General features: G+C 48.6%; 1 protein-coding gene across 1 annotated transcript in view; it reads right to left on the bottom strand.

Annotated features, from left to right (window-relative positions):
* LOC116359942 (monocyte to macrophage differentiation factor 2-like) overlaps positions 1-19,462 on the bottom strand; it is a 68,623-nt gene that overhangs the window by 43,906 nt on the left and 5,255 nt on the right. Inside the window, exons 2-3 of the mRNA XM_031814077.1 lie at positions 10,154-10,235; positions 9,874-10,034 (exon numbers count right to left, since the gene is read on the bottom strand). Of these exons, the coding sequence (XP_031669937.1) occupies positions 9,874-10,034; positions 10,154-10,235 (243 nt within the window). The remainder of the gene's footprint in view (positions 1-9,873; positions 10,035-10,153; positions 10,236-19,462) is intronic.

The following is a 19,462-nucleotide window of genomic DNA, read 5'->3' as shown; positions in this document are numbered from 1 at the left end:
GAACCTGGAGAAGAGTCCCCTAAGCAAGCTGGTCCTGGGGCTCTGTTCACAAACAAAAACACACCCCACAGAGAGATTAACCTGGAAAAGATTCCCCTAAGCAACCTGGTCCTGGGGCTCTGTTCACAAACACACCCCACAGAGAGATGAACCTGGAGAAGAGTCCCCTAAGCAAGCTGGTCCTGGGGCTCTATTCACAAACACACCCCACAGAGAGATTAACCTGGAAAAGATTCCCCTAAGCAAGCTGGTCCTGGGGCTCCGTTCACAAACACACCCCACAGAGAGATGAACCTGGAAAAGAGTCCCCTAAGCAAGCTGGTCCTGGGGCTCAGTTCACAAACACAAACACACCCCACAGAGAGATGAACCTGGAAAAGAGTCCCCTAAGCAAGCTGGTCCTGGGGCTCTGTTCACAAACACACCCCACAGAGAGATAAACCTGAAGAAGAGTCCCCTAAGCAAGCTGGTCCTGGGGCTCTGTTCACAAACACAAACAGACCCCACAGAGAGATTAACCTGGAAAAGATTCCCCTAAGCAAGCTGGTCCTGGGGCTCTGTTCACAAACACAAACACACCCCACAGAGAGATTAACCTGGAAAAGATTCCCCTAAGCAAGCTGGTCCTGGGGCTCTGTTCACAAATACAAACAGACCCCACAGAGAGATGAACCTGGAAAAGATTCCCCTAAGCAAGCTGGTCCTGGGGCTCTGTTCACAAATACACCCTACAGAGAGATGAACCTGGAGAAGAGTCCCCTAAGCAAGCTGGTCCTGGGGCTCTGTTCACAAACAAAAACACACCCCACAGAGAGATTAACCTGGAAAAGATTCCCCTAAGCAACCTGGTCCTGGGGCTCTGTTCACAAACACACCCCACAGAGAGATGAACCTGGAGAAGAGTCCCCTAAGCAAGCTGGTCCTGGGGCTCTATTCACAAACACACCCCACAGAGAGATTAACCTGGAAAAGATTCCCCTAAGCAAGCTGGTCCTGGGGCTCCGTTCACAAACACACCCCACAGAGAGATGAACCTGGAAAAGAGTCCCCTAAGCAAGCTGGTCCTGGGGCTCAGTTCACAAACACAAACACACCCCACAGAGAGATGAACCTGGAAAAGAGTCCCCTAAGCAAGCTGGTCCTGGGGCTCTGTTCACAAACACACCCCACAGAGAGATAAACCTGAAGAAGAGTCCCCTAAGCAAGCTGGTCCTGGGGCTCTGTTCACAAACACAAACAGACCCCACAGAGAGATTAACCTGGAAAAGATTCCCCTAAGCAAGCTGGTCCTGGGGCTCTGTTCACAAACACAAACACACCCCACAGAGAGATTAACCTGGAAAAGATTCCCCTAAGCAAGCTGGTCCTGGGGCTCTGTTCACAAATACAAACAGACCCCACAGAGAGATGAACCTGGAAAAGATTCCCCTAAGCAAGCTGGTCCTGGGGATCTGTTCACAAATACACCCTACAGAGAGATGAACCTGGAGAAGAGTCCCCTAAGCAAGCTGGTCCTGGGGCTCTGTTCACAAACAAAAACACACCCCACAGAGAGATTAACCTGGAAAAGATTCCCCTAAGCAAGCTGGTCCTGGGGCTCTGTTCACAAACACACCCCACAGAGAGATGAACCTGGAGAAGAGTCCCCTAAGCAAGCTGGTCCTGGGGCTCTGTTCACAAACACAAACACACCCCACAGAGAGATGAACCTGGAAAAGATTCCCTTAAGCAAGCTGGTCCTGGGGCTCCGTTCACAAACACACCCCACAGAGAGATGAACCTGGAAAAGAGTCCCCTAAGCAAGCTGGTCCTGGGGCTCAGTTCACAAACACACCCCACAGAGAGATGAACCTGGAAAAGAGTCCCCTAAGCAAGCTGGTCCTGGGGCTCTGTTCACAAACACACCCCACAGAGAGATAAACCTGAAGAAGAGTCCCCTAAGCAAGCTGGTCCTGGGGCTCTGTTCACAAACACAAACAGACCCCACAGAGAGATGAACCTGGAGAAGAGTCCCCTAAGCAAGCTGGTCCTGGGGCTCTGTTCACAAACACAAACAGACCCCACAGAGAGATTAACCTGGAAAAGATTCCCCTAAGCAAGCTGGTCCTGGGGCTCTGTTCACAAACAAAAACACACCCCACAGAGAGATTAACCTGGAAAAGATTCCCCTAAGCAAGCTGGTCCTGGGGCTCTGTTCACAAACACACCCCACAGAGAGATGAACCTGGAAAAGATTCCCCTAAGCAAGCTGGTCCTGGGGCTCCGTTCACAAACACACCCCACAGAGAGATGAACCTGGAAAAGAGTCCCCTAAGCAAGCTGGTCCTGGGGCTCAGTTCACAAACACACCCCACAGAGAGATGAACCTGGAAAAGAGTCCCCTAAGCAAGCTGGTCCTGGGGCTCTGTTCACAAACACACCCCACAGAGAGATAAACCTGAAGAAGAGTCCCCTAAGCAAGCTGGTCCTGGGGCTCTGTTCACAAACAGACCCCACAGAGAGATGAACCTGGAGAAGAGTCCCCTAAGCAAGCTGGTCCTGGGGCTCTGTTCACAAACACAAACAGACCCCACAGAGAGATTAACCTGGAAAAGATTCCCCTAAGCAAGCTGGTCCTGGGGCTCTGTTCACAAACACACCCCACAGAGAGATGAACCTGGAGAAGAGTCCCCTAAGCAAGCTGGTCCTGGGGCTCTGTTCACAAACACAAACACACCCCACAGAGAGATGAACCTGGAAAAGATTCCCCTAAGCAAGCTGGTCCTGGGGCTCCGTTCACAAACACACCCCACAGAGAGATGAACCTGGAAAAGAGTCCCCTAAGCAAGCTGGTCCTGGGGCTCAGTTCACAAACACACCCCACAGAGAGATGAACCTGGAAAAGAGTCCCCTAAGCAAGCTGGTCCTGGGGCTCTGTTCACAAACACACCCCACAGAGAGATAAACCTGAAGAAGAGTCCCCTAAGCAAGCTGGTCCTGGGGCTCTGTTCACAAACAGACCCCACAGAGAGATGAACCTGGAGAAGAGTCCCCTAAGCAAGCTGGTCCTGGGGCTCTGTTCACAAACACAAACAGACCCCACAGAGAGATTAACCTGGAAAAGATTCCCCTAAGCAAGCTGGTCCTGGGGCTCTGTTCACAAACAAAAACACACCCCACAGAGAGATGAACCTGGAAAAGATTCCCCTAAGCAAGCTGGTCCTGGGGCTCTGTTCACAAACAAAAACACACCCCACAGAGAGATTAACCTGGAAAAGATTCCCCTAAGCAAGCTGGTCCTGGGGCTCTGTTCACAAACAGACCCCACAGAGAGATGAACCTGGAGAAGAGTCCCCTAAGCAAGCTGGTCCTGGGGCTCTGTTCACAAACACAAACAGACCCCACAGAGAGATTAACCTGGAAAAGATTCCCCTAAGCAAGCTGGTCCTGGGGCTCTGTTCACAAACAAAAACACACCCCACAGAGAGATGAACCTGGAAAAGATTCCCCTAAGCAAGCTGGTCCTGGGGCTCTGTTCACAAACAAAAACACACCCCACAGAGAGATTAACCTGGAAAAGATTCCCCTAAGCAAGCTGGTCCTGGGGCTCTGTTCACAAACACACCCCACAGAGAGATGAACCTGGAGAAGAGTCCCCTAAGCAAGCTGGTCCTGGGGCTCTGTTCACAAACACAAACACACCCCACAGAGAGATGAACCTGGAAAAGATTCCCCTAAGCAAGCTGGTCCTGGGGCTCCGTTCACAAACACACCCCACAGAGAGATGAACCTGGAAAAGAGTCCCCTAAGCAAGCTGGTCCTGGGGCTCAGTTCACAAACACAAACACACCCCACAGAGAGATGAACCTGGAAAAGAGTCCCCTAAGCAAGCTGGTCCTGGGGCTCTGTTCACAAACACACCCCACAGAGAGATAAACCTGAAGAAGAGTCCCCTAAGCAAGCTGGTCCTGGGGCTCTGTTCACAAACACAAACAGACCCCACAGAGAGATGAACCTGGAGAAGAGTCCCCTAAGCAAGCTGGTCCTGGGGCTCTGTTCACAAACACAAACAGACCCCACAGAGAGATGAACCTGGAGAAGAGTCCCCTAAGCAAGCTGGTCCTGGGGCTCTGTTCACAAACACACCCCACAGAGAGATAAACCTGAAGAAGAGTCCCCTAAGCAAGCTGGTCCTGGGGCTCTGTTCACAAACACAAACAGACCCCACAGAGAGATGAACCTGGAGAAGAGTCCCCTAAGCAAGCTGGTCCTGGGGCTCTGTTCACAAACACAAACAGACCCCACAGAGAGATGAACCTGGAGAAGAGTCCCCTAAGCAAGCTGGTCCTGGGGCTCTGTTCACAAACACAAACAGACCCCACAGAGAGATGAACCTGGAGAAGAGTCCCCTAAGCAAGCTGGTCCTGGGGCTCTGTTCACAAACACACCCCACAGAGAGATAAACCTGAAGAAGAGTCCCCTAAGCAAGCTGGTCCTGGGGCTCTGTTCACAAACACAAACAGACCCCACAGAGAGATGAACCTGGAGAAGAGTCCCCTAAGCAAGCTGGTCCTGGGGCTCTGTTCACAAACACAAACAGACCCCACAGAGAGATGAACCTGGAGAAGAGTCCCCTAAGCAAGCTGGTCCTGGGGCTCTGTTCACAAACACAAACAGACCCCACAGAGAGATGAACCTGGAGAAGAGTCCCCTAAGCAAGCTGGTCCTGGGGCTCTGTTCACAAACACAAACAGACCCCACAGAGAGATGAACCTGGAGAAGAGTCCCCTAAGCAAGCTGGTCCTGGGGCTCTGTTCACAAACACAAACACACCCCACAGAGAGATTAACCTGGAAAAGATTCCCCTAAGCAAGCTGGTCCTGGGGCTCTGTTCACAAATACAAACAGACCCCACAGAGAGATGAACCTGGAGAAGAGTCCCCTAAGCAAGCTGGTCCTGGGGCTCTGTTCACAAACACAAACAGACCCCACAGAGAGATGAACCTGGAGAAGAGTCCCCTAAGCAAGCTGGTCCTGGGGCTCTGTTCACAAACACAAACAGACCCCACAGAGAGATGAACCTGGAGAAGAGTCCCCTAAGCAAGCTGGTCCTGGGGCTCCGTTCACAAACACACCCCACAGAGAGATGAACCTGGAAAAGAGTCCCCTAAGCAAGCTGGTCCTGGGGCTCTGTTCACAAACACAAACACACCCCACAGAGAGATTAACCTGGAAAAGATTCCCCTAAGCAAGCTGGTCCTGGGGCTCTGTTCACAAATACAAACAGACCCCACAGAGAGATGAACCTGGAGAAGAGTCCCCTAAGCAAGCTGGTCCTGGGGCTCTGTTCACAAACACAAACAGACCCCACAGAGAGATGAACCTGGAGAAGAGTCCCCTAAGCAAGCTGGTCCTGGGGCTCTGTTCACAAACACAAACAGACCCCACAGAGAGATGAACCTGGAGAAGAGTCCCCTAAGCAAGCTGGTCCTGGGGCTCTGTTCACAAACACAAACAGACCCCACAGAGAGATGAACCTGGAGAAGAGTCCCCTAAGCAAGCTGGTCCTGGGGCTCTGTTCACAAACACAAACACACCCCACAGAGAGATTAACCTGGAAAAGATTCCCCTAAGCAAGCTGGTCCTGGGGCTCTGTTCACAAATACAAACAGACCCCACAGAGAGATGAACCTGGAGAAGAGTCCCCTAAGCAAGCTGGTCCTGGGGCTCTGTTCACAAACACAAACAGACCCCACAGAGAGATGAACCTGGAGAAGAGTCCCCTAAGCAAGCTGGTCCTGGGGCTCTGTTCACAAACACAAACAGACCCCACAGAGAGATGAACCTGGAGAAGAGTCCCCTAAGCAAGCTGGTCCTGGGGCTCCGTTCACAAACACACCCCACAGAGAGATGAACCTGGAAAAGAGTCCCCTAAGCAAGCTGGTCCTGGGGCTCTGTTCACAAACACAAACACACCCCACAGAGAGATTAACCTGGAAAAGATTCCCCTAAGCAAGCTGGTCCTGGGGCTCTGTTCACAAATACAAACAGACCCCACAGAGAGATGAACCTGGAGAAGAGTCCCCTAAGCAAGCTGGTCCTGGGGCTCTGTTCACAAACACAAACAGACCCCACAGAGAGATTAACCTGGAGAAGAGTCCCCTAAGCAAGCTGGTCCTGGGGCTCTGTTCACAAACACAAACAGACCCCACAGAGAGATGAACCTGGAGAAGAGTCCCCTAAGCAAGCTGGTCCTGGGGCTCTGTTCACAAACACAAACACACCCCACAGAGAGATTAACCTGGAGAAGACACACCACCATCACAAACACACCCTACAGAGCCCCAGGACAGCAACACAATTAGACTCAACCAAATCATGTGAAAACAAAAAGATATTTACTTTGGAAAGAATTAACAAAAAAACAGAGCAAACAAGAATGCTCTTTGGCCCTAAACAGAGAGTACACAGTAGCCTGACCACTGTGAGAGAGTACACAATACCTGACCACTGTGACTGACCCAAAATGAACAGAAGCTTTGACTATGTACTGTGAGCATAGCCTTGCTATTGAGAAAGGTCACTGTTGGCTCTCAAGAGAAGACCGGCTATGTGCACACTGCCCACAAAATGATGTGGAAACTGAGCTGCACTTCCTAACCTCCTGTCCAATGTATGACCATATTAGAGACACACATTTCCCTCAGATTACACAGATCCACAAATCATTTGAAAACAAATCCAATTTTGATAAACTCCCATATCTACTGGGTGAAATACCACAGTGTTCCATCACAGCAGCAAGATTTGTGACCTGTTGCCACAAGAAAAGGGCAACCAGTGAAAAACAAACACCATTGTAAATACAACCCATATTTATGCTTATTTATTTTCCCTTGTGTACTTTAACCATTTGTACATCGTTACAACACTATATTTAGACATATGACATTTGAAATGTCTCTATTCCTTTGGAACTTCTGTGAGTGTAATGTTTACTGTTCAGTTTTTGTTGTCTATTTCATCTATTTCACTTGCAATGTAAACATATGTTTCCCACACCAATGAAGCCCCTTAAATTGAATTTGAAATTGAGGTAAAGACCGAGATACTAACTAGCGGTGTCTGATGTTCCAGACCACGGTGTGAAACAGAAAGACTAACCTGAGGTGTCTGATCAGAGATACTAACCGGAGGTGTCTGATCAGAGATACTAACCGAAGGTGTCTGATCAGAGATACTAACCGGAGGTGTCTGATCAGAGAGACTAACCGGAGGTGTCTGATATTCCAGACCACGGTGTGAAACAGAGAGACTAACCGGAGGTGTCTGATATTCCAGACCACGGTGTGAAACAGAGAGACTAACCGGAGGTGTCTGATCAGAGAGACTAACCGGAGGTGTCTGATATTCCAGACCACGGTGTGAAACAGAGAGACTAACCGGAGGTGTCTGATCAGAGATACTAACCGGAGGTGTCTGATCAGAGAGACTAACCGGTGGTTTCTGATCAGAGAGACTAACCGGAGGTGTCTGATCAGAGAGACTAACCGGAGGTGTCTGATCAGAGAGACTAAACGGAGGTGTCTGATATTCCAGACCACGGTGTGAAACAGAGAGACTAACTGGAGGTGTCTGATCAGAGATACTAACCAGAGGTGTCTGATCAGAGAGACTAACCGGAGGTGTCTGATCAGAGATACTAACCGGAGGTGTCTGATCAGAGAGACTAAACAGAGGTGTCTGATATTCCAGACCACGGTGTGAAACAGAGAGACTAACCGGAGGTGTCTGATCAGAGATACTAACCGGAGGTGTCTGATCAGAGATACTAACCGGAGGTGTCTGATCAGAGAGACTAACCGGAGGTGTCTGATCAGAGATACTAACCGGAGGTGTCTGATCAGAGAGACTAACCGGAGGTGTCTGATCAGAGATACTAACCAGAGGTGTCTGATCTGAGATACTAACCGGAGGTGTCTGATCAGAGAGACTAACTGGAGGTGTCTGATCAGAGATACTAACCGGAGGTGTCTGATGTTCCAGACCACGGTGTGAAACAGAAAGACTAACCGGAGGTGTCTGATCAGAAAGACTAACCGGAGGTGTCTGATCAGAGATACTAACCGGAGGTGTCTGATCAGAGAGACTAACCGGAGGTGTCTGATCAGAGAGACTAAACGGAGGTGTCTGATATTCCAGACCACGGTGTGAAACAGAGAGACTAACCGGAGGTGTCTGATCAGAGATACTAACCGGAGGTGTCTGATCAGAGATACTAACCGGAGGTGTGTGATCAGAGAGACTAACCGGAGGTGTCTGATCAGAGATACTAACCAGAGGTGTCTGATCAGAGATACTAACCGGAGGTGTCTGATCAGAGATACTAACCGGAGGTGTGTGATCAGAGAGACTAACCGGAAGTGTCTGATCAGAGAGACGAACCGGAGGTGTCTGATCAGAGATACTAACCGGAGGTGTCAGATCAGAGATACTAACCGGAGGTGTCTGATGTTCCAGACCACGGTGTGAAACAGAAAGACTAGCCGGAGGTGTCTGATCAGAGAGACTAACCGGAGGTGTCTGATCAGAGATACTAACCGGAGGTGTCTGATATTCCAGACCACGGTGTGAAACAGAGAGACTAACCGGAGGTGTCTGATCAGAGATACTAACCGGAGGTGTCTGATCAGAGATACTAACCGGAGGTGTGTGATCAGAGAGACTAACCGGAGGTGTCTGATCAGAGATACTAACCAGAGGTGTCTGATCAGAGATACTAACCGGAGGTGTCTGATCAGAGATACTAACCGGAGGTGTGTGATCAGAGAGACTAACCGGAAGTGTCTGATCAGAGAGACGAACCGGAGGTGTCTGATCAGAGATACTAACCGGAGGTGTCAGATCAGAGATACTAACCGGAGGTGTCTGATGTTCCAGACCACGGTGTGAAACAGAAAGACTAGCCGGAGGTGTCTGATCAGAGAGACTAACCGGAGGTGTCTGATCAGAGATACTAACCGGAGGTGTCTGATATTCCAGACCACGGTGTGAAACAGAGAGACTAACCGGATGTGTCTGATCAGAGATACTAACCGGAGGTGTCTGATGAGAGAGACTAACCGGAGGTGTCTGATCAGAGAGACTAACTGTAGGTGTCTGATCAGAGATACTAACCAGAGGTGTCTGATCAGAGAGACTAACCGGAGGTGTCTGATCTTCCAGACCACGGTGTGAAACAGAGAGACTAACCGGAGGTGTATGATCAGAGATACTAACCAGAGGTGTCTGATCAGAGAGACTAACCGGAGGTGTCTGATCAGAGATACTAACCGGAGGTGTCTGATCAGAGAGACTAACCGGAAGTGTCTGATCAGGGATACTAACCGGAGGTGTCTGATCAGAGATACTAACCGGAGGTGTCTGATCAGAGAGACTAACCGGAGGTGTTTGATCAGAGATACTAACCGGAGGTGTCTGATCAGAGAGACGAACCGGAGGTGTCTGATATTCCAGACCACGGTGTGAAACAGAGAGACTAACCGGAGGTGTCTGATCAGAGATACTAACCGGAGGTGTCTGATCAGAGAGACTAACCGGAGGTGTCTGATCAGAGAGACTAACTGTAGGTGTCTGATCAGAGATACTAACCAGAGGTGTCTGATCAGAGAGACTAACCGGAGGTGTCTGATCAGAGATACTAACCGGAGGTGTCTGATCAGAGATACTAACCGGAGGTGTCTGATCAGAGAGACTAACCGGAGGTGTCTGATCAGAGATACTAACCGGAGGTGTCTGATCAGAGATACTAACCGGAGGTGTCTGATCAGAGATACTAACCGGAGGTGTCTGATCAGAGAGACTAACCGGAGGTGTCTGATCAGAGATACTAACCGGAGGTGTCTGATCTTCCAGGCCACGGTGTGAAACAGAGTGGAGGTGATGAATAGACCACTAAGCCCCGCCCCGTACAACCAGGCAGCAGCAGCCTGCCATTGGTCCACAGACAGGAAGTAGAGTACAGACCCGCCCACCAGGCTGGGGATGATCCAGAGCTGTGGAGGATCATGGGTAAACAAGGCATTATGGGGGAACCAGGTACAGCAGGGTGAACAGCAGCTGTGTTTCCAGAGATAAGAGATGAATCTGTAGACAGGTTGTGTGTGTAACTCACTCCATGTGTGGCACAGTTGGCAGCGTGTTCGTAGTCTGTAGGCTGGTATCTCCTACTGGATGGAACTCTGCCATTCATGAACCTGGAACACACACACCCAGGATACTGTACATGTTGAATGTGTCTCCTGGCCTCTATAAGTAGTGTCCGACTGTGTCAGGTACTGCTGAGCTCTGACATCCACGTTAAAACCTTACTTGGGCTCTATGCATAGCAGCCCATGCTTGTGTGTGTGTGTGTGTCTTTAATCAGCAGTAAATCTCTCAATCCCGGTTTACAGAGAGAGGCACATCTGGACATGTTATGAAACCACATTTCGTAAGTCAACACACACACAAACATCGCAGGTTTCAGGGTAGTGCTTGCTGGACGCCAGGTCAGCTGTGCGTTATCTGATTCCACACAGGGTCCCTCAGGCCTAGCAGAAGCTGTGTGACAGGGTAAGGTTCAGGGTAGCTATTTACTTCCATTTTGTGGTTGGTTAGTTGCCTCATTCCACATATTGTGTTAAATCTGTTTCAGTATTTTCTCTAAATCCTTTTCTACCATTTTGATATATAAGATGATCCATTTCCCCATATAAAGGTTTTATTTACCTAGAGAGGGACAGGATGTGGAGGCTGCTCTAACAGGCCTTACTCAGCTCATAAAGGTTTTAGTTACCTAGAGAGGTACAGGATGTGGAGGCTGCTCTAACAGGCCTTACTCAGCTCATAAAGGTTTTAGTTACCTAGAGAGGTACAGGATGTGGAGGCTGCTCTAACAGGCCTTACTCAGCTCATAAAGGTTTTAGTTACCTAGAGAGGTACAGGATGTGGAGGCTGCTCTAACAGGCCTTACTCAGCTCATAAAGCTTTTAGTTACCTAGAGAGGTACAGGATGTGGAGGCTGCTCTAACAGGCCTTATTCAGCTCATAAAGGTTTTAGTTACCTAGAGAGGTACAGGGTGTGGAGGCTGCTCTAACAGGCCTTACTCAGCTCATAAAGGTTTTAGTTACCTAGAGAGGTACAGGATGTGGAGGCTGCTCTAACAGGCCTTACTCAGCTCATAAAGGTTTTAGTTACCTAGAGAGGTACAGGATGTGGAGGCTGCTCTAACAGGCCTTACTCAGCTCATAAAGGTTTTAGTTACCTAGAGAGGTACAGGATGTGGAGGCTGCTCTAACAGGCCTTATTCAGCTCATAAAGGTTTTAGTTACCTAGAGAGGTACAGGGTGTGGAGGCTGCTCTAACAGGCCTTACTCAGCTCATAAAGGTTTTAGTTACCTAGAGAGGTACAGGATGTGGAGGCTGCTCTAACAGGCCTTACTCAGCTCATAGAGAGGTACAGAATGTGGAGGCTGCTCTAACAGGCCTTACTCAGCTCATAAAGGTTTTAGTTACCTAGAGAGGTACAGGATGTGGAGGCTGCTCTAACAGGCCTTATTCAGCTCATAAAGGTTTTAGTTACCTAGAGAGGTACAGGATGTGGAGGCTGCTCTAACAGGCCTTATTCAGCTCATAAAGGTTTTAGTTACCTAGAGAGGTACAGGATGTGGAGGCTGCTCTAACAGGCCTTACTCAGCTCATAAAGGTTTTAGTTACCTAGAGAGGTACAGGATGTGGAGGCTGCTCTAACAGGCCTTATTCAGCTCATAAAGGTTTTAGTTACCTAGAGAGATACAGGATGTGGAGGCTGCTCTAACAGGCCTTACTCAGCTCATAAAGGTTTTAGTTACCTAGAGAGGTACAGGATGTGGAGGCTGCTCTAACAGGCCTTATTCAGCTCATAAAGGTTTTAGTTACCTAGAGAGGTACAGGATGTGGAGGCTGCTCTAACAGGCCTTATTCAGCTCATAAAGGTTTTAGTTACCTAGAGAGGTACAGGATGTGGAGGCTGCTCTAACAGGCCTTATTCAGCTCATAAAGGTTTAGAGGTGCTGATTAGTGAACTGCGATGTTAGAGCAACGCTGGAGCAAAAGCCTAGACTACCAGAGAGGATGGTTGGTCTCACTGTGGTCCATCGCTCTCCTAGACTACCAGAGAGGATGGTTGGTCTCACTGTGGTCCATCGCTCTCCTAGACTACCAGAGAGGATGGTTGGTCTCACAGTGGTCCATCACTCTCCTAGACTACCAGAGAGGATGGTTGGTCTCACTGTGGTCCATCGCTCTCCTAGACTACCAGAGAGGATGGTTGGTCTCACAGTGGTCCATCACTCTCCTAGACTACCAGAGAGGATGGTTGGTCTCACTGTGGTCCATCACTCTCCTAGACTACCAGAGAGGATGGTTGGTCTCACTGTGGTTCATCACTCTCCTAGACTACCAGAGAGGATGGTTGGTCTCACTGTGGTCCATCACTCTCCTAGACTACCAGAGAGGATGGTTGGTCTCACTGTGGTCCATCACTCTCCTAGACTACCAGAGAGGATGGTTGGTCTCACTGTGGTCCATCACTCTCCTAGACTACCAGAGAGGATGGTTGGTCTCACTGTGGTCCATCACTCTCCTAGACTACCAGAGAGGATGGTTGGTCTCACTGTGGTCCATCACTCTCCTAGACTACCAGAGAGGATGGTTGGTCTCACTGTGGTCCATCACTCTCCTAGACTACCAGAGAGGATGGTTGGTCTCACTGTGGTCCATCACTCTCCTAGACTACCAGAGAGGATGGTTGGTCTCACTGTGGTCCATCACTCTCCTAGACTACCAGAGAGGATGGTTGGTCTCACTGTGGTCCATCACTCTCCTAGACTACCAGAGAGGATGGTTGGTCTCACAGTGGTCCATCACTCTCCTAGACTACCAGAGAGGATGGTTGGTCTCACAGTGGTCCATCACTCTCCTAGACTACCAGAGAGGATGGTTGGTCTCACTGTGGTCCATCACTCTCCTAGACTACCAGAGAGGATGGTTGGTCTCACAGTGGTTCATCACTCTCCTAGACTACCAGAGAGGATGGTTGGTCTCACTGTGGTCCATCACTCTCCTAGACTACCAGAGAGGATGGTTGGTCTCACTGTGGTCCATCACTCTCCTAGACTACCAGTATCTCTTCAGTAGCAGAGTGAGAGGATGGTTGGTCTCACAGTGGTCCATCACTCTCCTAGACTACCAGAGAGGATGGTTGGTCTCACAGTGGTCCATCACTCTCCTAGACTACCAGAGAGGATGGTTGGTCTCACTGTGGTCCATCACTCTCCTAGACTACCAGAGAGGATGGTTGGTCTCACTGTGGTCCATCACTCTCCTAGACTACCAGAGAGGATGGTTGGTCTCACTGTGGTCCATCACTCTCCTAGACTACCAGAGAGGATGGTTGGTCTCACTGTGGTTCATCACTCTCCTAGACTACCAGAGAGGATGGTTGGTCTCACTGTGGTCCATCACTCTCCTAGACTACCAGTATCTCTTCAGTAGCAGAGTGAGAGGATGGTTGGTCTCACTGTGGTCCATCACTCTCCTAGACTACCAGAGAGGATGGTTGGTCTCGCGGTGGTCCATCACTCTCCTAGACTACCAGAGAGGATGGTTGGTCTCACGGTGGTCCATCACTCTCCTAGACTACCAGAGAGGATGGTTGGTCTCACGGTGGTCCATCACTCTCCTAGACTACCAGAGAGGATGGTTGGTCTCACTGTGGTCCATCACTCTCCTAGACTACCAGAGAGGATGGTTGGTCTCACTGTGGTCCATCACTCTCCTAGACTACCAGAGAGGATGGTTGGTCTCACGGTGGTCCATCACTCTCCTAGACTACCAGAGAGGATGGTTGGTCTCACTGTGGTCCATCACTCTCCTAGACTACCAGAGAGGATGGTTGGTCTCACTGTGGTCCATCACTCTCCTAGACTACCAGAGAGGATGGTTGGTCTCACTGTGGTCCATCACTCTCCTAGACTACCAGAGAGGATGGTTGGTCTCACTGTGGTCCATCACTCTCCTAGACTACCAGAGAGGATGGTTGGTCTCATTGTGGTCCATCACTCTCCTAGACTACCAGAGAGGATGGTTGGTCTCACAGTGGTCCATCACTCTCCTAGACTACCAGAGAGGATGGTTGGTCTCACAGTGGTTCATCACTCTCCTAGACTACCAGAGAGGATGGTTGGTCTCACTGTGGTCCATCACTCTCCTAGACTACCAGAGAGGATGGTTGGTCTCACAGTGGTTCATCACTCTCCTAGACTACCAGTATCTCTTCAGTAGCAGAGTGAGAGGATGGTTGGTCTCACTGTGGTCCATCACTCTCCTAGACTACCAGAGAGGATGGTTGGTCTCACTGTGGTCCATCACTCTCCTAGACTACCAGAGAGGATGGTTGGTCTCACTGTGGTCCATCACTCTCCTAGACTACCAGAGAGGATGGTTGGTCTCACTGTGGTTCATCACTCTCCTAGACTACCAGAGAGGATGGTTGGTCTCACAGTGGTCCATCACTCTCCTAGACTACCAGAGAGGATGGTTGGTCTCACAGTGGTCCATCACTCTACTAGACTACCAGAGAGGATGGTTGGTCTCACTGTGGTTCATCACTCTCCTAGACTACCAGAGAGGATGGTTGGTCTCACAGTGGTCCATCACTCTCCTAGACTACCAGAGAGGATGGTTGGTCTCACAGTGGTCCATCACTCTACTAGACTACCAGAGAGGATGGTTGGTCTCACTGTGGTTCATCACTCTCCTAGACTACCAGAGAGGATGGTTGGTCTCACAGTGGTCCATCACTCTCCTAGACTACCAGAGAGGATGGTTGGTCTCACAGTGGTCCATCACTCTACTAGACGACCAGAGAGGATGGTTGGTCTCACTGTGGTCCATCACTCTCCTAGACTACCAGAGAGGATGGTTGGTCTCACTGTGGTCCATCACTCTCCTAGACTACCAGAGAGGATGGTTGGTCTCACAGTGGTTCATCACTCTCCTAGACTACCAGAGAGGATGGTTGGTCTCACTGTGGTCCATCACTCTCCTAGACTACCAGAGAGGATGGTTGGTCTCACAGTGGTCCATCACTCTACTAGACTACCAGTATCTCTTCAGTAGCAGAGTGAGAGGATGGTTGGTCTCACTGTGGTCCATCACTCTACTAGACTACCAGAGAGGATGGTTGGTCTCACTGTGGTCCATCACTCTACTAGACTACCAGTATCTCTGGTAGTATCTCTGACTCGGTACCGGTAGCCCCTGTATATAGTCTTGTTATTGTTATGTACTCTTCTTGTGTTACTTTTAGATGGTTGGTCTCACTGTGGTCCATCACCCTACTAGACTACCAGAGAGGATGGTTGGTCTCACTGTGGTCCATCACTCTACTAGACTACCAGAGAGGATGGTTGGTCTCACTGTGGTCCATCACTCTACTAGACTACCAGAGAGGATGGTTGGTCTCACTGTGGTCCATCACTCTCCTAGACTACCAGAGAGGATGGTTGGTCTCACTGTGGTCCATCACTCTACTAGACTACCAGAGAGGATGGTTGGTCTCACTGTGGTCCATCACTCTACTAGACTACCAGAGAGGATGGTTGGTCTCACTGTGGTCCATCACTCTCCTAGACTACCAGAGAGGATGGTTGGTCTCACTGTGGTCCATCACTCTCCTAGACTACCAGAGAGGATGGTTGGTCTCACTGTGGTCCATCACTCTCCTAGACTAGCAGAGAGGATGGTTGGTCTCACTGTGGTCCATCACTCTACTAGACTACCAGTATCTCTGGTAGTATCTCTGACTCGGTACCGGTAGCCCCTGTATATAGTCTTGTTATTGTTATGTACTCTTCTTGTGTTACTTTTAGATGGTTGGTCTCACTGTGGTCCATCACTCTACTAGACTACCAGAGAGGATGGTTGGTCTCACTGTGGTCCATCACTCTCCTAGACTACCAGAGAGGATGGTTGGTCTCACTGTGGTCCATCACTCTACTAGACTACCAGTATCTCTGGTAGTATCTCTGACTCGGTACGGTAGCCCCTGTATATAGTCTTGTTATTGTTATGTACTCTTCTTGTGTTACTTTTAGATGGTTGGTCTCACTGTGGTCCATCACTCTACTAGACTACCAGTATCTCTGGTAGTATCTCTGACTCGGTACCGGTAGCCCCTGTATATAGTCTTGTTATTGTTATGTACTCTTCTTGTGTTACTTTTAGATGGTTGGTCTCACTGTGGTCCATCACTCTACTAGACTACCAGTATCTCTGGTAGTATCTCTGACTCGGTACCGGTAGCCCCTGTATATAGTCTTGTTATTGTTATGTACTCTTCTTGTGTTACTTTTAGATGGTTGGTCTCACTGTGGTCCATCACTCTACTAGACTACCAGTATCTCTGGTAGTATCTCTGACTCGGTACCGGTAGCCCCTGTATATAGTCTTGTTCTTCTTGTGTTACTTTTAGATGGTTGGTCTCACTGTGGTCCATCACTCTACTAGACTACCAGTATCTCTGGTAGTATCTCTGACTCGGTACCGGTAGCCCCTGTATATAGTCTTGTTATTGTTATGTACTCTTCTTGTGTTACTTTTAGATGGTTGGTCTCACTGTGGTCCATCACTCTACTAGACTACCAGTATCTCTGGTAGTATCTCTGACTCGGTACCGGTAGCCCCTGTATATAGTCTTGTTATTGTTATGTACTCTTCTTGTGTTACTTTTAGATGGTTGGTCTCACTGTGGTCCATCACTCTACTAGACTACCAGTATCTCTGGTAGTATCTCTGACTCGGTACCGGTAGCCCCTGTATATAGTCTTGTTATTGTTATGTACTCTTCTTGTGTTACTTTTAGATGGTTGGTCTCACTGTGGTCCATCACTCTACTAGACTACCAGTATCTCTGGTAGTATCTCTGACTCGGTACCGGTAGCCCCTGTATATAGTCTTGTTATTGTTATGTACTCTTCTTGTGTTACTTTTAGATGGTTGGTCTCACTGTGGTCCATCACTCTACTAGACTACCAGTATCTCTGGTAGTATCTCTGACTCGGTACCGGTAGCCCCTGTATATAGTCTTGTTCTTCTTGTGTTACTTTTAGATGGTTGGTCTCACTGTGGTCCATCACTCTACTAGACTACCAGTATCTCTGGTAGTATCTCTGACTCGGTACCGGTAGCCCCTGTATATAGTCTTGTTCTTCTTGTGTTACTTTTAGATGGTTGGTCTCACTGTGGTCCATCACTCTACTAGACTACCAGTATCTCTGGTAGTATCTCTGACTCGGTACCGGTAGCCCCTGTATATAGTCTTGTTATTGTTATGTACTCTTCTTGTGTTACTTTTAGATGGTTGGTCTCACTGTGGTCCATCACTCTACTAGACTACCAGTATCTCTGGTAGTATCTCTGACTCGGTACCGGTAGCCCCTGTATATAGTCTTGTTATTGTTATGTACTCTTCTTGTGTTACTTTTAGATGGTTGGTCTCACTGTGGTCCATCACTCTACTAGACTACCAGTATCTCTGGTAGTATCTCTGACTCGGTACCGGTAGCCCCTGTATATAGTCTTGTTATTGTTATGTACTCTTCTTGTGTTACTTTTAGATGGTTGGTCTCACTGTGGTCCATCACTCTACTAGACTACCAGTATCTCTGGTAGTATCTCTGACTCGGTACCGGTAGCCCCTGTATATAGTCTTGTTATTGTTATGTACTCTTCTTGTGTTACTTTTAGATGGTTGGTCTCACTGTGGTCCATCACTCTCCTAGACTACCAGAGAGGATGGTTGGTCTCACTGTGGTCCATCACTCTACTAGACTACCAGTATCTCTGGTAGTATCTCTGACTCGGTACCGGTAGCCCCTGTATATAGTCTTGTTATTGTTATGTACTCTTCTTGTGTTACTTTTAGATGGTTGGTCTCACTGTGGTCCATCACTCTACTAGACTACCAGTATCTCTGGTAGTATCTCTGACTCGGTACCGGTAGCCCCTGTATATAGTCTTGTTATTGTTATGTACTCTTCTTGTGTTACTTTTAGATGGTTGGTCTCACTGTGGTCCATCACTCTACTAGACTACCAGTATCTCTGGTAGTATCTCTGACTCGGTACCGGTAGCCCCTGTATATAGTCTTGTTATTGTTATGTACTCTTCTTGTGTTACTTTTAGATGGTTGGTCTCACTGTGGTCCATCACTCTACTAGACTACCAGTATCTCTGGTAGTATCTCTGACTCGGTACCGGTAGCCCCTGTATATAGTCTTGTTCTTCTTGTGTTACTTTTAGATGGTTGGTCTCACTGTGGTCCATCACTCTACTAGACTACCAGTATCTCTGGTAGTATCTCTGACTCGGTACCGGTAGCCCCTGTATATAGTCTTGTTATTGTTATGTACTCTTCTTGTGTTACTTTTAGATGGTTGGTCTCACTGTGGTCCATCACTCTACTAGACTACCAGTATCTCTGGTAGTATCTCTGACTCGGTACCGGTAGCCCCTGTATATAGTCTTGTTCTTCTTGTGTTACTTTTAGATGGTTGGTCTCACTGTGGTCCATCACTCTACTAGACTACCAGAGAGGATGGTTGGTCTCACTGTGGTCCATCACTCTACTAGACTACCAGAGAGGATGGTTGGTCTCACTGTGGTCCATCACTCTCCTAGACTACCAGAGAGGATGGTTGGTCTCACTGTGGTCCATCACTCTACTAGACTACCAGTATCTCTGGTAGTATCTCTGACTCGGTACGGTAGCCCCTGTATATAGTCTTGTTATTGTTATGTACTCTTCTTGTGTTACTTTTAGATGGTTGGTCTCACTGTGGTCCATCACTCTACTAGACTACCAGTATCTCTGGTAGTATCTCTGACTCGGTACCGGTAGCCCCTGTATATAGTCTTGTTATTGTTATGTACTCTTCTTGTGTTACTTTTAGATGGTTGGTCTCACTGTGGTCCATCACTCTACTAGACTACCAGTATCTCTGGTAGTATCTCTGACTCGGTACCGGTAGCCCCTGTATATAGTCTTGTTATTGTTATGTACTCTTCTTGTGTTACTTTTAGATGGTTGGTCTCACTGTGGTCCATCACTCTACTAGACTACCAGTATCTCTGGTAGTATCTCTGACTCGGTACCGGTAGCCCCTGTATATAGTCTTGTTATTGTTATGTACTCTTCTTGTGTTACTTTTAGATGGTTGGTCTCACTGTGGTCCATCACTCTACTAGACTACCAGTATCTCTGGTAGTATCTCTGACTCGGTACCGGTAGCCCCTGTATATAGTCTTGTTATTGTTATGTACTCTTCTTGTGTTACTTTTAGATGGTTGGTCTCACTGTGGTCCATCACTCTACTAGACTACCAGTATCTCTGGTAGTAT

This window comes from Oncorhynchus kisutch, unplaced genomic scaffold (genome assembly GCF_002021735.2).
Source record: "Oncorhynchus kisutch isolate 150728-3 unplaced genomic scaffold, Okis_V2 Okis06b-Okis10b_hom, whole genome shotgun sequence".
NCBI classification, from domain to species: domain Eukaryota; kingdom Metazoa; phylum Chordata; class Actinopteri; order Salmoniformes; family Salmonidae; genus Oncorhynchus; species Oncorhynchus kisutch.
The sequence above is the reverse complement of the archived record's forward strand: the minus strand, read 5'-3'. Positions and strand labels throughout refer to the sequence as shown.